The sequence below is a fragment of the Morone saxatilis genome, unplaced genomic scaffold (assembly GCF_004916995.1).
Source record: "Morone saxatilis isolate NCDOM2014 unplaced genomic scaffold, NCSU_SB_2.0 Contig15, whole genome shotgun sequence".
Lineage (NCBI taxonomy): Eukaryota > Metazoa > Chordata > Actinopteri > Moronidae > Morone > Morone saxatilis.
The window spans coordinates 22,627,763-22,648,198 of NW_023339707.1; the positions used below are offsets into that span (position 1 = coordinate 22,627,763).

At 39.9% G+C, this 20,436-nt stretch overlaps 1 protein-coding gene across 1 annotated transcript in view; it reads left to right on the forward strand.

The window, feature by feature from the left end:
* The window catches only part of c1qtnf12 (C1q and TNF related 12), a gene marked incomplete in the record, with an annotated part of 18,119 nt that extends 2,118 nt beyond the window's left edge, over window positions 1-16,001 (forward strand). Inside the window, 7 exon segments of the mRNA XM_035656175.1 lie at window positions 8,726-8,830; window positions 8,947-9,058; window positions 9,256-9,440; window positions 10,590-10,698; window positions 11,161-11,254; window positions 13,931-14,009; window positions 14,109-16,001. Of these exon segments, the coding sequence (XP_035512068.1) occupies window positions 8,726-8,830; window positions 8,947-9,058; window positions 9,256-9,440; window positions 10,590-10,698; window positions 11,161-11,254; window positions 13,931-14,009; window positions 14,109-14,207 (783 nt within the window).
* Between the last annotated feature and the right edge of the window lie 4,435 nt (window positions 16,002-20,436).

The following is a 20,436-nucleotide window of genomic DNA, read 5'->3' on the forward strand; positions in this document are numbered from 1 at the left end:
CCCCCCCCCCCCCCCCCCGAAAGCAAGCAGTGAGGTCTCCTTTGTATCTTTAAGAACACATTGTAGGTGGCTGTGGCCTGGTGGTGTTTATTTGACTTGGTTTGCCCTGTAAAAGCAGAGGCTATGAAGGATGACCTTGTGTCAACCCTCAAGCCTGCAGAAGATTGCACCCCACTGGGATTTCACTCCTCTGTCTCGTCCCACAGGGAGCCGGGTGTCTTCACAAACACTATTTTCCCCCGAGGTCCCTTATAGGCTGGCTGCCATGATGTAACTCCTGGGAAAGTTAGGTGGGCAGATATTTAAAGACCTATGGCGATGTTGTTCCCAGCTCATTGATTCTATCATTCACAGGCCTAGTCTGACTCCGCTGTGTCTGGGACATCCGATAGGGGCGGTGCGGCCCCGAAAACTGGGGCAGCATGCCGTGTAAGCCCCTCACAAAGCCCCATAGAAAGGGTCCTGAAAGAGAACACCTCGGCGAGGATTAGCCCCCTGTGCCTCCCTCTCTAACATTCTTTTCATCTCATCTCCCACAATCAGAGGGTAATGACATAATCACTCTTAAGACGCACTGTTATGCCAGATAGTGTCTTTGCCAAACATTGTCACCTCTGATGAGAACCTGAGCTTTAAGCTTGACATCTGTGAAAGTGGTTGTATTCAAGGTCGCATTTGTTGGTGCCACCTTATTCAGGAAGAAGAAGAAAAAAATGCCACACACCAAGAAAAGTGGTTTCTTTTCTTGGGTAGTTTGTAAGTTTATCCTATTACACATCTGTTAGGTCCCAGAGAAAACAACATGTCCATTGGAGCTGTCTTGGCAAGAAATTTGTGTTCTCAAACAAGCCAAACATTTACACTCCACATTTACATGTTTTTCCCTTGTGCCCAGTGGAAACAGTGGAAACAGCTCTTATGATGGCATTCGCTTTCTATCTGACCAATCCCGTGTGTGGGCCGTTGGCAGCGCGCAGTCGTACACTGCATTCCTCGGGAGATTTTCCATTTGAAAGTGATCACAATAGTGAGGTGTGGAGTTGTGCTGTGAGTGGAATTTTTTTAATGAGACGATAACTGAAGTACCTTTCAAACAGACTGTGATCTCTGTGAATCATCACGTTGTTCAATTTAAGAGCAAAATGTCAAAGGTACACATATGTAAGTCTTATTGCTCTCCACTCTGAAGATGAGAGGAATCTGTCATTGTTGAGAGCAGCGAGGGATCTGTGATGGCTGTAATTGAGGGAGTCAAGTCAAACATCACGCCTGGCGTGTTGAGTAACGGCTGGGTTTAGCCCCAGGCGAGGGTTTTTGTTTCCTCTCTCTCATCCCCAGTGATGATTAATGCAGCAATGTGTGGGACATTTTGGATCGACCTACACATAGAGAGACAAGTCCCACAAGAAACAAACGCTACTGAGAGGGCACACACCTTTTCATACATTACTAAAGGTAATGTGCTGCATGACACTGAACTCTGCCTGCAACATGTCAGACAACTAAAGTTTATTTAAACCTCATTTAACATATTTAAATCGTCTGGAAGAGAGTGCAAAAGAAACTAATATAACATAAACTTTTCTGCAAGTAAAATAAACTGTACAGCGTCGCACACATAGAGGGAATGTTTTATTTGGATTTTGTTTAATTTCTAATAGCTTCAGATTGATGCCAGATTTATAGAAATCCCTTAATCTTGCCTGATTCTTATCATGTGCTGGTCATGTTCCCGAAACCATGATTTCAGAATTATTACTACACTAAACAGAACATTGGTCAATTGTGGCAACCATAGTGCTGATTAGTCAGCGTGAGATGGTCATTTGTTATGTTGTTATTGACAATGGATATATAAAACATATAATAGATATCTTACATGACATTTACTATTAAAGGAGTTGTTTGACATTTAGGGATATAAGCTTATTATAAAATGAACACCACTCTTTTAACTGTACGATAAATATAGAACTACAGCCAGGAGATGGTTAGCTTAGCTTAGCATAAAGACTGGAAACAGCTAGCCCAAAATCCCAGGGGTTATATGATGAAAGAGTGTGATTTTTACTTTTTGGTTTTTGTACGGATTAAACAAACAAGAGGTGAGATTTAGAGATGTTGTTACCTTTAGACGGAGCCAACCAGGCCCGCTGTTTCCTCTTTTACAGTTTTTATGCTAAGCTACTAGACAGACATGAGAGTGGTACCGATTTCCTCATCTAACGCTTGACAAAAGAGCGAATAAGCGTTTCAGAATAAATTCATTAAAATATGCATAATGTACAAACGTTTCACAGTTTCAGTTAATACCCTGTACCTTTGTTCATGTCACCACCTGTCAAATCTCTCCAACAACTTGTAGGTTGTAACCCAAGACGACAGAGGCAAATTAGTTTCATAATAAGAGTAAGAAAAGAAAAATGAACCATTTACAGTGTGTACTTATGTAACATAACGCAGAGCCACAAATGAATCATATAAAAGGAGGAGGATCTAATGACTTCTTACCTGAAATGTTCTGCCTGCAGTCAAACTATGGGGCAAACCTGTTTACCTGAGATGGATCAGGATCACTGGAGCTTTTCAACAGCTCATTTTACCTACCACAGGGAAAATGAGCACTCAGTCCAATTTCAAAGCTTTAATTCGTACACAAAACAGATGTGACACAGCGCTCAAGGTTTCTTTCAGCTTGTATTGCCTTTTTATATCAAGAGGAAGCCAAGATTGTCCCTGGTGATTTCTTAAGCATAAACACAAATTTATTCACTTTCTCTCACACATAATAAATGCATACACACTTTTGTTGGGACAACAGTGAAGTTAAAATCAAGGCACATTATAAAAAGGCATGTTCAACGGTATCATTATATAATAACCGTGTTTCATTTACCCTTTCAAATGGTGTTGCTTCAACAGTTGTTGAACTAATAGCAGCATCCTCATAGTGTGATAGAGTAATTATGTTTTGCACACGGTGCTTGCCAATTGAGTAATAACAGTTTGAAGAGAACAGAGTCAACATTGCATGCCTAACTGTATTTAGCTCTCCGGCGATAAATCCTCAAGGCAATCTGTTTCTGTGAAGTGCAGCGGTGGGGAACACGGGGGTGGATGCATGACGACTGGGATGCACGCAGGTTACCAGGATCCCCTCGTCCCACACAGCCTGGGGATCCCTGCCTCCCGGGGTGGGATCGGCCCAGTGTTAAGGCCCGTCCACCCATGCATGGATGACTGCACAGGGAGCAGCACAGGGATGTAAAAACAAGGGATTAAAGAGGGCTCTCCATCATCCTGTCCAACCTTAAACCTGCGTGTGCAACATTTTTTTATCAGCAGCAAAAAGTTTCATGTCATCAAGTGTGTATGAACAGGTAGAAAAACAGATATCACACAAAAGAAAACAAGATAAGTTCAGCTGTACATGGAAGAATTCAGGAGCTGCCTGCAGTGGAGTAGAGTTTCAGTATCTGGTTGCAGCCCCAGAGACGTGTTTTAACAGTTGTGTTTGTGTTTTTGGTGGCATGCTGCCCCGGGGAAATATTTTCTCATTTTATTGCTTCAAATAAATTCAACCTAATTTTCCCCAAACTACATGACAAACACACTTAAAGCAGTGCACACAGAAGTATTATTCATGCAGACTAAAATCATTCTTTTTCTGGGTAATAAAATCTCATAAGGCCTCTGTGAAGGATCCACAATGATTACAACTGAGTCACTAATTGATCCAAAATCTCCAAACTCACTGTGCTGGAGGTTAATCAAACAACTCTTCACTTTTAGTGTGCACCATGAGTATGAGGCAAAATCAGTGGTGGAGAGCATATTTACTCAAATACTGTACTTTATTTCCATTTTATGCTGTTCAATTCAACTTCAACTCTCCAACTTCTTTTCAGAAGCAAATAGATACTTTTTTACTGGACTTTACTGAACAAATTAAGATTTTATATGACATATAATAAGCTTATAAAATGCAATGCATTGTAAAAGATTAAACCAAGTGTCCCCACTCTTTTTGGTCTGTGACCCCTTATAAAAAAAAAAAACTGTCTCTAGTTGGGGCCCCTTGACATGTTTCAGATGTCTGTGAGTTGTTAGCAGTTCCCCTGTAAATTTCTCAGAGGGTTCTATTTTAATAACTAGGCCCAAAGAAAAATATACTTATAACATTTCACAATAAAACAAATATTAGAGAGAAGTCCAAAAAATTAATACAAATTTGTGAAACAGAACTTTGTTTTTTCTTTTCCCTACCCCATTAATCATCTCACGACCCCCCCAGATCTATCTTGTGGCCCTCTGGCAGGGGCCTGACCCCCAGGTTGGAAACGACTGGACTAAACTACCTGACAGTATATAAAGAAGTTAAAGGAATAGTTTGACACTTAAGGAAACATGCTTATTCTCTCTGTGGCAGGGAATGCCACAATGAGAATATAGACACTACTCTCATATCTGACTAGATACCGAACGCCAAGATGGTGCCTATTCAGACCAATGCGAATTCTTTGCCTGGTGCATAAGCCAAAAAAGTTTTCTAGCATCTGAATTTACTTCCTGGTTGTGCAACCCACTGAATATGTGCATGAACTTTGAATTATGATGACGTCATGGATTTTACAAATATAAAACCTCATTGCTGCAATACCGCGAGTCGCCACTAGACAGAACTGGAAACAAGGCCACAGTTCTATCACATACCTATGGTTCAATATAAGGCTACAGCTAGCAGCCTGTTAGCTTAGCTTAGCATGAAAACTAGAAATAGGCAAACTGCTAACCTGGCTCCAAAACAAAATCAGCCTGCCAGCAAATCTAAAACTCACTAATTAACACATTATATATATATATTTTTAAATCTGCAGTAACTTTAAAAAAGCAGTTACTTCCTGTTTCGCTGTTTGCCTTGCAACTGCTCAGAGGATTTTGTATCTGTTGGACTGTTTCCAGTCTTTGTGCTAAACTTAGCTAACCAGCTGCTGGTATTAATTTTCTCATCAGTCTCTCTGCAAGAAAGCGAATAAGCGCGTAACACTGAATGCTATTCTAATGGAATGCTTTTACGTTGTTGTGTTGGTACTTTTACTTACCAGCATGTTAATACTTTTTCCAAACCGTGGACACAATGCATCCCATTCTTCAGATCGGAGCCTCAGTAATGTGTCATGATTTAGAGCGCCATGAATAAAAGATAAACACTGTCTAGAAGATTTAAAGTTTCTCACCTTTAGACAGAATACCTGACACATTCTCCGAGTCCGTGCTGGAAAAGGCGTGCGCTCACACCTGCTGACAGACGAGGCCACTTTGAGGCACTCACACATCAGCAATGATCAAAGCCAGAGCCCTGGTGTTCTTCATCAACTCTCAGACTGATACCTGGATCCGCTCCCTCCCCACTTTGTTCACGAGTTGTACGTGCTGATACAGAGCTATGCCAGGGAATCCATAGTTTACTTTACGCCACAGTCAATAGCAGCGAGTGAGAGATTGAACGCCTCTGACAGGTTTTTCTGTGTCATCAAGCAATATGGTTTTCATGTCTGCATGTGCGTAGTCTTTGATCTTCTCAGTCGAGACAGAGACTCACCTGCTTACAATGAGTCAGATTTCTTTTTGGCAAGTTGTGTGAGCCATCCCAGCTGTCACTATATAGTGTATGTTAGGCTCCGACAATGCACATGTTTAAAATAAAAACACAAATCTGTTAAATGGAAAGTGTTAAAGTGTAACAACTAAATTATTTATACAGTGATTTGCTGTTACTTTTTAGCTCAGAAATGAAGGTAATAATTACCTTGGTCATAGCTTTCTTCCTTGAGCACAGAAAATCCTTGAGGGCAAGATTTTAATGGTTTAATTACAATGGCGTGTGTTAAAGAGGATAACAAGTATGGCTGATTTCCTGGCAATGATATGCTGTCTTTTTTATTATTATGTAGGGAATAGCTAAGATGTGTAATTATAAGTCACATGTGTGGGCCAACTGTTTCATATCTCGGGAAAAGCAAGACGATCTATGACACTGATATAAACACAAGAAGAAATGTGAAGCTTTGACTCTTTTTGGAGTTAGCGTCCGCTGGCTCTCATAATTGGATGGGTGTCATTTGTATATCAAACTGAGCTGTCTAAAAGTGTCTGAGGTGATGATTCACAGTTTTACAATCAATCCCAGTGGAAATATACTCAAACTGCCACAGGCAGGGAATACTAGTGCAACCCCCAGTCGTCAACATGTTAATATTTGTTCAAGCTTACAGAACTGGTATCTTAAAGGAATAGTTGGTAAAATGTCATCACTGTGTGGTAAACAAGAAGCTACAGCCAGCATCTGGCTAGCTTAGCTTAGCATAAAGACTGGAAACAGGCTCTGTCCAAAGGCTATTTGGAGCCAGCTGCTAGCTGTAGTTTCCTATTGAATGGACAGATATGAGAGTGGTATTAGTTTTCTATTCAAACTCTTGGCAAGAAGTGAAGAAGCTTTAAAGCAGCTTTTTAAACCACCATTTAGCAGATATTTCCACCCAGAGGTGGTGGAGACCAAGACAGAGTTTTCGCAACCACAACCTGTTCTCATTCCCAGGTTGTCAAATACAGATAGATAGATAGACACTGGTCCTTTAAGTATTTCCCCCAAAATGTTCAAACTATTCCTACCAAATCATCTTGACCAAATCAGTCTTGCTTTTATCTGTTTCCAAGCCTCAAAATCACAACAAAAACACAGAATGAGTCAACATTCAGCCAGCACAGCGCCTGTTAAGTTGTTTATTTTGTCTGCTGTCAGTGAGAAGAGAAAGTCACATATATCCCACATATAAAAAACTGTTTTTATTCCAGTATATTGAAAAGACAAACAAGGAGTTACTTTGTTGCGGTGAAACAAGAGGCAAGTCTTTGACAGTGAAGAAAGGGGCATGTTGGTTTTGCAGATAAGTGATCCATGTCTCGCTGCCAAACCTAAACAAATTCCATTTCAGGCAGCTCACCTCCATGGCTCGTCTTTATCTCCTCTTCTATCTCAACTGAAGGCACTTGACATTTGGGGAAGGGTTAGGGTAAGATTCAAGCTTTCTGTAATTGGAATTCGTTCAGGCTCACATTTTACCAAAAGGAAAACACTGTTGTAGAATAAAAATACTGCTTCCAGAGAAACTGTGTTTCTTATCTCCCTAACAGATCCCAGTCTCCTATATAGTAGTTTATAATAAATGAGTTATTTCAGATAAAAAGATGGAGCATACACACGATTAGGAAACAGACTAACAATCCTAAATCATAGCTGGCCCTGGTGAACATACTGTATATACATTTGTTATCTTGTTTATTAAATTTTCCATCATTACGTTAATCAAACGAGTGGTATTAATAAAAGAAAATACTAGCATGTCTTTGGGTGAGGGAGAAAGTGTTGGCCATTTTGACATGTTGTTATAAACTACAGTAATTGAGGTCTGCAATCCACAGAATCTACATCACACATACACAGGCAGACTCATTTTTCACCAGAGTGCTCATGGAAATTTTCATGTGCTGAAAAAGAAAAAAAAATCACTTGACAAAGTTTGTTTACATTCATCCAAGTCTATTGGGCAAATAAGAACTGACGTGGCACCTGAGTGAATTATATGGAATGAAAAAATAAGCATAAACTGAAGCTTTCGAAGGAGAATGAGGACTAAACTTAGATGGCAAATTGAAAAGACTCTTCGAGGAATTGCAGTCAGCTGGGAGGGAGAGACAGAAAGAAAAGAGGTTTCCCTGTTTGACCTTCATTGGTGTCTGGCACCATTTAATTGTATCTTAGGGCAAGATTTTCCAGTGATGGTTTAAAGGAAGAAATAATGACTCATTGAATGTAGCTTCCTATGCATTATAGGCAGAATTATTTAAAAATAAAATATATGATTAATAAGTAAATAGCACTTTTTCAAAGGCTGTAATTATTGAATAAAAACACAGTGTGGTGGCATTAGAGAAAAGTCTGCGCCTGTTCCTTGATTCTTGCTTTCCTATAATGGGACATGTATATGCATTTTTAAAAATCCTGTCTTATTTATTTTATTATGCAATGTATAAAGCACTTTGTTTTTTGAGCTTGTAAACTAAATGACTGTATTGTGATGAAACACATCAATGCTGGTGTTAATGTTCACATTCTTACCAAATTTATGAAAATCAGTATTTTGTTGATTGAAATCATAACACCATCTACTATTTTAAGTCACCCTGAATTTAACAAGGCCAATGCTGACAAAGAGTTGATCGTTGGGGGCTAAGTTAAGTTATGACATTTATATAAAAAAGAGTGTTAACACCCTCTAATCAGAGAAGGACGGCTCACCACCCCCACCCCCAGTAAAACAGCTGCGCTCATTTTTTAGATGTATGCCGATCTAGATGCATCATTCACATACAGACTTGTGTTTTAGACACAGACTGTAGAACAGCTGTGAATGTGCTTCTAGTGACTGTAAAAGCTCCAGCAGACTATCTGTGGTTAGCTCTGACTACCAGCTGGATGTTCCTGCTACACTGCTGTGGCCACTCTGTCACTCACTGTCTGTGTTGAGGCCACGCCCCCTAAAGTGGCTTCCCTTTCCAGGTCTCTGATCACTGAGAAGGAGGGAGCTAGCAGAACTGAAGGGTGTAGTTACACTTGGTTAATACTCATATTGACCTGATAATTCATTTTCTGTTTCTGCTGCAGCTTTCTGACAACCAGAGAGTGGATCCACTGGGATCATGGATGGACTTTGTTAAAAGACCTGTTGGCAACTTCCCTGGAAAGTGTCGCAAACGCAAACGACCCCTGGTAAACCCAGTTTGTGTCTTGCAAAAAATTCTACTTTCTATGATAATTGGTTCATTTTCATTCTTCTTAATGATTTTAATGCATGACAATGTTTTGTACGTGTTTCCTCTACTAAGCCTGGCCCACCTGGTCCTCCTGGTCCTCCAGGCCCACAGGGACCTCCTGGCTCTCCTGGGGCTGAAGTGACACAAGAAGTTCTTCTCCAGGAGTTCAAAGAGATGATTAAAGGTAGAAACATGTTGATTTTCCAGCCAGACACATTTCAGCTACCTTTTGGGCTACAAGGTTGTTCCTTCATTAATTTTGCAGAGATAACCTACAGTTAAACAGTTTATGTCCACAACATTTCTGGTATTTCATCACATTATAATGAAGGAATCATTTGAATGTTAATCCATTCTGCACTGTGGATGTGTTTCTGTCAGAGGCGACAGAGAGGAGAGCAGCAGCATTGGACAGACAAACCAGCCCCAGCCAGCTACCTACGGCTCTCCTCACCCTGGAGGGGATGACCTCCTACCGGCGAATAGAGGAGGCTTTCCACTGCAAGCTCAAGGGACCTGTGGTGGTCGACAAGAAGACTCTGGTGGAGCTCCAGAACTTTCAGACAGTATGTTTGTTTGAAACCAAGTAAATGTTTATGAACTGGTTCAGCTTCGCTCCCTGTGCATGGCTGAAAAAGAGAGGTTTTGGCTAATCCTCCTCTGCATGGTTCCACGCTTTGTTTCTGACCCATTTGCTTCTCTGTCTTAACTATGTTTGAAAGAACGAGTGTTTGGTAATCATCGCTTAGTTTGCATGTGGGGGAATTATGAGAGGATCATCCCCTCTCTGGTAACTGGCACTGGCAAAGCATTGCACTACCACTCTGAGACTCAAGACTGGCTCTTTGGTCAAAAATATCTACTTTTTCAATTCTACACATCACTCTCTGGGCGGCATACAAAAGGCACTCTGTCTCTGACTTGGAATAAAGTGTGGAGAGGACAGAAATAGACACTGTTTGAAACAGCATGCTGTAGTGGAAGAACTATGCCTTGTTGGGATGGGCTGACAAGGCCAGAGGAGAGAGGATTAAGCTTTGCCGAACTATTTAACATGCTAACACAGCACTATCTTAGGATAGGCATGTTACTATGGCGTTGTAAAGGATATTTCACATGTTTTTGCAGAGGACAATAAAGGAGTACACAAGAAGGCAGAGGATTAAAATGGGATCTGAATCCAGGTCGTTAGGGGCCTTCTGACACACTAGCCACCCGGCTTGCATAAGTCTAGCTTAAATGGGTACGACATTATGGCTGATAATCAAAATCCTCTATGTGAATGGAATATTTACTTCCTTAACCTTACTGTTGAGCTGTATAGGTCTCTGAAGTTTTTTTATATTTATATAGTGATTTTAACCCATTCCTCTTTATACTCTGACAAAGGAAGGTTAAATTGGTTAAAGTGGATGGTGCGACACAGTGAATAAGCTACGCCTTCATTTAGTTTGCTATTGATCATTGAGACAAATTCGGGATCAACAAAGTTGAACTTTACATAAAACAGCAATAACTTGATTTTTTTCACTATAAAATGAAAAAATGCTGATGTGAATGGGCCTTTAGGTGCTCTACTGAAGTGTCCTTGAGCAAGACACTGAATGCCTGCCTGCTGCTCTATAGCTGAGCTCCCTGAGGAAAGTGTGAGGGGGCAAAAATTCTTTATCACTCTAAAATTTAAACATATTCATAGATTCTTTCTTTGCTTTCAGCCACCAGCTAAAGGAGCCTTCCTTAGAGGGTCGGGAATGGACCAGTCTACCGGCAGATTCACCGCTCCCATCGCTGGGATCTACCAGTTCTCCGCTAATGTCCACATTGGTAAATCACAGTATATTGTACTTATGTCTTATATGGGCTGTTACAGTACACTACAGTCTAATGTTATGGAACAGCCCTGTCTCGATCTGCAAAAAGACACTTAAGTTATTATTGATTGTTTGCCAAGTCCAGCCCCCACTTAGTTACTGTTGCTATGTCTGTCAAGTTCTACCATAATACATAATTCAGTTTATGAGAACAACACTGTGTTTCTCACTAAAAAAGCGCAACTTATCAAAAGTAAATTGCAAATAAGAGGCCATCTTAGTGTTATTGCATGATGAAAACATGTTTTTTCTAGTCCTGGGGGTACTAAGATGAAAAAATAAAAGTTTGAGAACCACTGATGTAGAAGATATGGAAATAAAGAAACCGCATTGTTGTTGTATTGCAGTGTAGAGCTAGTAAATCCTTGTATGTATTAATCTATGTGTCATTGTGGACATTTTTCCTCCTGTGCAGACCACAATGAGGTGAAGAGGAGCAAGAGTCAGCTCAAGGCCAGGGATAATGTTCGGGTGCTGATCTGCATCGAATCGCTCTGCCACAGATACACGTAGGTATTTTGCACCATCGAGTGCACTGATTATTCATATCCACGTATACATGATTCTAATAGTATGCAGGTTTCTGGTCATCTGTGCGTAGTTCTGTCATGATGTCTCGCCATCTCAGCCACTTTATTCTGTACCAACAGAAAATGTTCAGATGTTCAAATGTTACCACACTTTACTGGTTTCTATGTGAAACTACTTCAGGTATCATGTCCACGATATGGGTTCATCCAGGCTTCTGAAACCAGGATTACATTAGAACTTCGATCCGGCCCAAAAAAATCTATCCCAACCCGACACAAGCCACCAAAAATCCTTTGCGAGCCCGAACTAAACCAAGAAAGCAGTTTTGGTCTAGTCCAACCCGAACCTAGATTTTTCTCTTTTAAAAAAATACAGTAATTCAGATTGTTTACTACAAGCTAAAGTAAACTACATTGTACATATAATACAGTGCAAATTATTATCAAAACAAATAAATAACAAATTCACTCATTAATTAAAGCCCAAACTACGGCAGCAGTTTTGGGCCCGAACCCGGCGGGTCTGGTCTGGTCCAGTCGGGTTTAGGCAGAGAATCAAAGCAATAATTTACATGCACAACACATGACCAGGATATTCATGTAAATGCAGTCATTGTTAAACATGCTGGAGAACCACCGTACACTCAATCATATCAAATATACCCTACATAACACCTCAATAGATTGTATCCATGTGTTTTTCATTTGTTATGTCTGTAACACATGCTGGCCAGTTATACCACCAATAACTGATAGAGGTTAATAAAATCAATCTAGGGAAGTAAATCATTCAATTCTTACTACAAAAACCCCACTTCTTGACATTCATGTTTGGCAAATTGTTTATGTTTTTCCATGTAACAGTGATATTTTATTAGTGTTCAGTGCTGCCTTAACTTTCACCAGGATTTATGAACTGTTAAAGGTATTGTCTGTTACACTTTGTGTGGAACCAGTGTGGCATTTCCTGTATAAAAACAGAGCAGGTCTTTAAAGGAAATGTCCTCTCACTTAGAGCCTTTGTCCCTGTCGCCTAACTAATCTTTATAGGCTCACCTTTGACACATCAGGCAGCCTGTTATATTCAGCAGCACCGCAGTGAAATGCCCTTGTTTGGGATGTAGGAGACAGATAATGAAGTATCTAATACAGCAGGCGCACATGGCGAAAAATCACAAATCCAGTTGGGAACGGTTCATTCCAATATTTCAAAATTTCTATTTATATAAAGAATGAAATGAATTGCTCCCTAAAGTCTCTCCCGGACTGTGCAGAACTCCACAGCCTCCCTTCTAGCTTGGTACAATGAGGGGAACGTATAAATAATATTATTATGATGGGTTACCTAACCCAAAAGAGTCTTTGGTTCTTGCTTTTCGAGCCAAAGCCTCAGCCAGTCTCGCCCTCCCACACATGAAAATGCAGAGAATGTGAAATGAGGCTCATTGCGATGGCAGTTGGAGTGAAGACAAACATGATTGATTTGCCATAAAAATGTAGCATTTTCCACTTAACAGGAGCCAGTGCTCTCGCTGTGTGGTTAAAGCCTGCAGCGATGTTACAACCATCTCTACAGACTTTCAAAGCACTGAGTTGTCAAAGAAAAAGTTTGACATTTTGGCAAATACGCTTATTCTCGTTCTTGCTGTGAGTTAGATGAGAAGATTAATTGACCAGTGTCATGTCTGCACGCTAAATACGATGCTACCAACTGCACCTGGCTAACTTAGCTTAGCATAACTCACTAATTACAGGGCCTTATATGTATATATTACATACTACTTCTTGGCCTGGGACCATTAACTTCCTGGAGGCTCCGCCTGTTGCCTGGCAACTAGTCCCGGCCAAGAGTCATGAGGTCACATCCGGGCTATCCTCTGTTCCTCTAGCCTCTGTAACTCAATGCAATCTCTCATTCAACATTTACTTTTCTAATTATATTCCTGTTTAACAATGATCACTGATTTGCATACAAATAACTGCAGCTCCTATGAAAATGGCGTCATATTTCATAAAACAACACTATCATCTAAAGGTATATCCCCAACTTTATAGCCTTAATCTCTAACTGTTTAAAAATTCTACACTATTCACTCCTCTGTGTCCTGCTGTTATTACAGACATGTCTGTAGACATTTAGTCGATGATGTTCTAAGGGAAAGGTTTTCCATTGGAGCTGTTGTTATGGTTTTGTTGGAATATACAAACAAGATATAGCATGTAAATTACGTCACTTTTTAAAAAAATAAATAAAAAGAAGTCCAAACAAATCAGAATTTGAACAAATCATCTCAAAACACATAGCACGTGAAAACATAACGTAAAGAGTCTTTACTAAAGACGATACTATGGGCTGCATATCTGCATCCTAGCATATAAACCTTGCTATCTTATCGGTGATTTTTACGAGCTTCTGTTAAGAGGCCTGCTCTGTTCAAAAACACATTTTTGAATTGCGACTAAAAAGCGACAGCAATGTGTTAATTAGTGAGCTCTAGAGGTGCTTATACCCTGTAACTGGTCCCTGTTTCCAGCCCTTGTGCTCAGAGTATTTATCAAAATATGGAACTATCCCTTTAAAACAACGCATTTTGCACTTGAAGTGTTGAAGAATGCAGATTTGACATAAATTGTGGTACTCTATTCCTGTTGCAGCTCACTGGAGATGATTGTTGGATTAGAAAGTAACAGCAAGATATTCACAGTCAGCGTGCACGGGCTGCTGGAGCTACAGGTGAGCAGCACACTAAGAGACACACAAACATAAAATATCTGTATTTGTGCAGTCTTTCTGCATCACTCTTATTTGTATTTTCTGTATTTTCCTCTGCAGGCCGGGCAGTACACCTCCATATTTGTGGATAATGCAGCAGGCGCTTCCATTACAATACAGAACGGTTCAGATTTTATGGGCATGCTGCTTGGTGTATAGCCTCACACACATGAACAGGGCATCATATCCAAGCCATCCACTGCTGCCGTTTTCTTTTCTTTTTTTTCTCAACGGACTGCTTATGAGCACCACCAAACAGTACCAAACCACAGGGGAAGGTTTGAAGGAAGGAAGCGAGGCTGACATTGACATTGACTGCTTGTCAGACGGTGAAAGGACAGTGTGAAGAACTCGAGGACTGAGTTTGTTTTTCACAGTGCACTGCCACTTCCCTGAGGAACTCGGATGCCCTGTTGCCTCACCAATAAAATAACCTGAAAATAAAGCATTGAATATGTCTGTTTCAGTATATTTTTCATGGATGTTGAAGACCTTTGCGGTACACCAAATGTCAATGTTTCTAATGTTCTCTGGATTGATGTTGAAAGAGCTAAGGAACATGGAAAAGTACATTTATGTGATTAATGTATACTGACATGTTTATACTTTTGTCTATGTACACACTCATGAACTATAGTTTTTTGTTATTATCATGGATTAAATCTCACATTTATATATGTTATATGGTACATAGACTGTGAGTACACTGGACAATGGAAACATGCTCAATAGACAGAATACGGCCTCACAAGATCTTGGAAAAGTGATGTCTCACATTTGTGATTACATGTGTTATGCATGTATTGTGTATTTTTAGCCATGCTAGTGGTGTAGGACTTTGGTTCAAACCAAAATATCTCAACAACTATCTGATTGATTGCCATGAATCCTCGCACAGACATTCATGGTCCCAGAATGAATCCAATTTGTGGTTTTGAATGAAATATTGCAACACCAAATTGTATGGCTTCCCTCTGAAATTTGGTTCACACACATCCCCCCTCGTCCCCTGCAGGAAGAATTGTTACCAATGTTAGCATGCTAACATGCTAAAATAAGATTATACCTGCTAAACATCAGTATGTCAGCATTGTCATTGTGAGCTTGTTAGCATGCTGATGCTAGCATTTAGCTCAAAGAACCATTGTGCCTAAGTACAACCTCATAGAGCTGCTAGCATAGCTGTGGGCTATTATGGCGTATTGACATTACAACAGAAAAACAAGGGTTTCGTGCTACATGTTAAGCGTTGGTCAGCGCAGTATTTACCACTTCAGGACTCAGAGTGGCGCTATACTGAACAGCACCACCTTAGCCACGATGCTATGTTTCAGAGAAAAACATTGTGTTTGTAAAAAACCAACATGCCAAAATATCAGTTTTGTCTGGTCTCGATACGAGGCCAATTTGGTATTGATCAGGTCAGTGCAGCTCGGGTCACAGTTCAACAAATTTGAACTTTTGGTGCACCCCCACTCAGCTCAGTGCACCAGAGACATGTGAGCGAGCTTTAATGAAAGACGCACGTGCAAGAGGTTTTTCGTGATAATGTGAATACGCCTTTAGTCTTGTTTAAATGTGTCAGACACATTGAGTTACACCTTCTAGCTGTGAGAGAGCTGTAAGAGAACGATGTTTTGGTAGCCTAAAGATTATTTTTACAGTCTTTTTTTGTGTTATCATTTATCATTTGTTTTGTTTTTACTGTATTTTCTTCTTTTCTTGACATATAGATGTTTGTAATTTATCATAATTGATACACAAGTAACATTGGAAAGCATTGAAATTTGATATGGTATTTATGTTTGAGGAATTGTATGAATCACATGTTGATTTACACTCTCGTGGACTGTTGAAACCACAGATTATTGCAAGAATAAAATTATATCTTTTTACTATTTTTTTATTACCCATACTATGCTGTAATTTGAAATTAAAACTTTTTAAAATGTTTCCACTTGGTCTCTGCACATAATAATGGTAATAATAGTAATTGATTTATACAAATTATAATCACTAGCTCAGGGAATTGCTATCAGAATTTCTTCTTCTTTCTTTCTTTTTTCCCCCCACTAGGGATCAATAACTTTATCTTATCCTTTTCAGTATCTCAGAAAACGTCCTCTGGAGTTCAACAAAACTTAACATTTCTCTGTGCCGTCATTTGAATTGTAAAATACCAAAAATACCTTAAATACCTTTGCAAACACTGGCAGACTGCCAAGTAAATTCATGACTGCAGTTATCTACCTGTAAAATATTACTAAAAGCATCTTGACATGAGACACTCTGCATGTCATCCAGGATCGTGTGTCCAGGGAACTAAATCTAATGGCTATTACCTTTCGTCCATGTATTTCATATTTCTCAAGTTTCTGGTTTAATTAGAACTGAATAGCTGTTGTCCATCACAACATACTGAGGGTTCAGCAATTTGGACTTTATTGCTACTCTTTGGAGATGATTAGAGAATCTCTAATATCACTATATTGTTTCTTGGGTGGTCTCACAAAGCACTAATAAGAAGGTCTTGGACTTTATTGCACAAATGCTTGTCCAGCCAGTAAAATGAGCTTGTTAGCATCATTGCATGAATGCTTTATAATAGAGGCTTCTCATGGAAGCATTGCTGAGATGCCAACTGTCACATACTGTACCCGAGGACCAACCACAAGAACGTTGCACCCACGTGCTATTTCAGCCACCTACTGTAGCACACATTTCAGGACAGGAATGGGCTGCTTGCTGAAAAGCACATGCAAAAAAATTGGAAAACAAACATTACTTTTTTTATTTCTAAATGGGCTGCCCAACATTTTTAGGTACCAGTTAATATGTGTTCTTATTTCCCCACAGCTTAATTTTCACATGAACTACCAGTCAAGAGAAATGTTTTGAAAATGACAAATGAAAATAAAGATGTTGAAAATAGCTCAGCCTGAATTTATAGTGTATATTAGGTGACTGGGATTGCTAAAGCATATTCACTTTCCTTTTTTTTCACAAGTCTTTCAACATGTTTAACAGTGCAGGGATGACAGACGATATACGTTTACATAATATTTGCCTTTTCATTGCTCAAGAAGCAAGAGAATGGCACACACTTGTGAGTTTTGATTGTCTTATGTTCTTTTTCTTTGAAATGTGTTTAATGACAGCTATGTGAGCATGCCGTAACGCATTCGCTGCCCTGCAGTGGAACATGGAGCCTGCCAAAGTGGTTGCGAAACCACCCTGCGCCACGACTCTGACAGGAATTTCCCATCGCCCCATTATCAGCATCAGACAAGCTGAGTGATTGCAATTACATCTGCCCAAATGCTAAGAGCAACTGCTTTTTCTCTTTTCCTTCAGAGAAGTGAGGTATTATGAATGGCCCCATTGTGAATCTGTGAGGTTTCTGTCTGCCCTGTAAACCAACATAGTTGGGCTGTGTAGCTTTAATGAGGCCTTAATTATGAGATTCCTCTACCTTAGTGACTGACTCATTGGGTGACGGCTTTAAGCAAATCCCCCCTGTGTACAGGCGTCCCTAAGACAAGGGGAGACTAGAACTAAATGTGACCATATAACGACACACACACACATTTTGAATACCTTATGCTTTGTCTGCGAACTCAAAATTCATATAAAGCAGGGAAGTCCATCCAAAGTGCTGTAGTTTACTCCAAACACATACAATCAAAGCATAGTTATGAAAGGTGACCATAGTTGGAGTCCAAATATGAGGAAGACATGACATTTTGGCGAGTAGCCAGCCACCGGCCCGGACCCCATGCATTCTGTCTTTCTTCTCTGTTTGTCAGCACTTCCAAACATGGCTACCTGCAGAGAGGAACAGACAGTCAGACTCTCTCTTAGGGATGCCAGGCTCCTGTATATTATGTTTTTAGCATGCCACAGATTTTTTCACAGCAGCCTAAGTTACTCCAAACAGAGCCGAGCAGTCCGAGTCCTGCTGATACAGAGGCTGCCCTAAACAAACCTGTTGCTGTGATACCGTCCCCTCTGTTGTCCCAGTGGAGGAGAAGATGAAAGATAAATGCAATGCAGTGGAGCTCATTACTTGCTAGTTTTCATATTATATGTATTAGTTGCCCCGGTACCACTTTTTAATAAGGAACCTTTTGTGAAAGGTTTATAAGATGCAATTAATGTCCATATTATAGTTTCTCTTTTAAAGAACTGTTATAAGCCATTACTAAGAACGATGTTTGGGATTCCAGGTTGTGGAAAATCCTCCAGCATAACATTTTCATTGCTTTCTTAGCTAGCTCTTTAAATGTATCAGAATCAGTATTTTTATATTGGATAATGGATCACTGCTTGTATGTGAAAGGTGAGCATTGTTATCACAAGACTGACCTGCAATTCCCCTCAACTCTACTGAGCTTTATAATGTTTTAAATGATTGTCTTGGTTTTCTGGCCGGCAACTTTACTGTTTTGGTTCACGCTCAACTCATATTGTTGTTTATGGCCACAGCAGGCGGCTGTTTTTTGTTTTTTGGCAAAAAAAAAAGCTCCAAAAAACAAATTACACACTACAGACTCAAATGCACACACAGTTTACAGCTACAAGGGCCATTTATTTCCCTCAGGAGATGGTAGAGACCAAAAAAGGAGCTAAAAGAGAGTGAATATTGGCCATACATTCATCAGGTGGCCACAAACACAACTCCAAGTGAATAATAATGTAGCTCTGTATCAGCGGGATGTGTACTGTAAATAGGCAACTGTTTGTTATTATATTTGCCATATCAGCTTAAATTCAAACGTCGCCTTTAAACCAAATCAAATTACATAAATTCTGCAAGTCAGAAGCTGAGATGGCAGTTAGTACTACTCTGCTAAGCTAGACTAGTTTGTGTTTAGCTGGATTAGTTTGTCAGGTGTTCCTCCATTATTATTAGATTATTTATGAAGTAAAGGAAACTGAATTATTAAGATGATGGAGCATAAAAACTGATGTTTCAGTTACAGAAAGTAGGCAAATTCGCTTTAGCTAAAGTTAGCTATGATTTTTAGCTCTGTTTTGTTGTTTTGTTTTTCCTTTAAATTTCACATTTATTTATTTTTTATCTGTTAAAACAGGTGTCAACATGTCTTAAACAGGTTTTGACTAAATATGTAGTTACTGTATTTTGGCTTTGTAGGGCAGAACAATGTCTACTTGCTAACAGAAGTAATAGCTCAGGTACTGCACGCGTTAGTGTGTGAATCACGTTGTATTTCACTGCTTAGTTACCATTTTATTGATTTGTCACTAGGCTTTAAATTGAAAGAGACAGATTGTATTTGTTCCTTGGTTTTGTTATTCTACTACATGATTTGTTGTTTGGCTCAACAACTTAATTATTGCCTAGAAGAAAAAGAGAGACACAAACACAGATAATGTCTTTCTACAGTGCCTGAGGGACATTATCCTGATATACATGTGCAAATTGATTGCCATGACCACTTTTCTGCAGCCAATGCAAAGTGGATGTGTCATATCTTCCTCTGAGTAATCTTCCATTAATGGTGTCTGGGGCGAGAATGGTTTCAAAAACCCGACAGCAGCTATGTAAGTATTTTCAGCAATTTAGTTCTCAAATTGCAGCTGTCAAGAGCATTTGAGGCTACCCTCAGTCCTGCATGGGCCCTAAAAACGTTGTGTCTCATGTCTCTGTCATGTCATCTCTTCACCTTTACAGGTTCACTCAGCAATCTCTGGTGCAATTATGTAAAAAGTTATACAGGGACAAACTGGTCCAGCTTGACATTCATGCACTAACACACACACACACCTCACAGCATGGACAGGCATCAGGAAAGAGTCTGGTGTAGTTGAAGTGGAGACGGTGGGTTTTAATGACACAGTATCTCTCAGAACGCTGTTCCCATAATTATGCTCTGTCTGACGTGGATCTGTCATTGGCATTGATTGTTTGTCCTGATGCCCACCTCCTCGGGGGAGGAAAGTGTGTGAGTGTAGAGAGGAGGGAAGGGGGTGGATGTTTGGATCCCCTTGAGCTGGACAGGTTGCATTCAGGAGCCCATGGGAGGCCCAAACTGGAGCCATTGGTGAGATTGGTATCGTGTTAATAGCTCCACAGGCTCCAAGATGCATAGCAGCAAAACCATAAGAGGCACTGGAATGTGGAGCTCCCTTGAATCATTGTCATAATTAGGGACAATTGCACATGCAGACCCTAGACCTATTGTGCTCATTTGGAACTTGTTTTGTCTGACTTCTCTCATGCCACACTACGCGGCTTATGTCTAGGTGTTTGTGTGTGTGTTAAAGCTTCAATATGTAAAATTTCTGCATGTATAAAGATACTAGACTTATGTTATATATTTGAGTTGTGTATGTAAATAATCTCAAATATTATATATATATATAA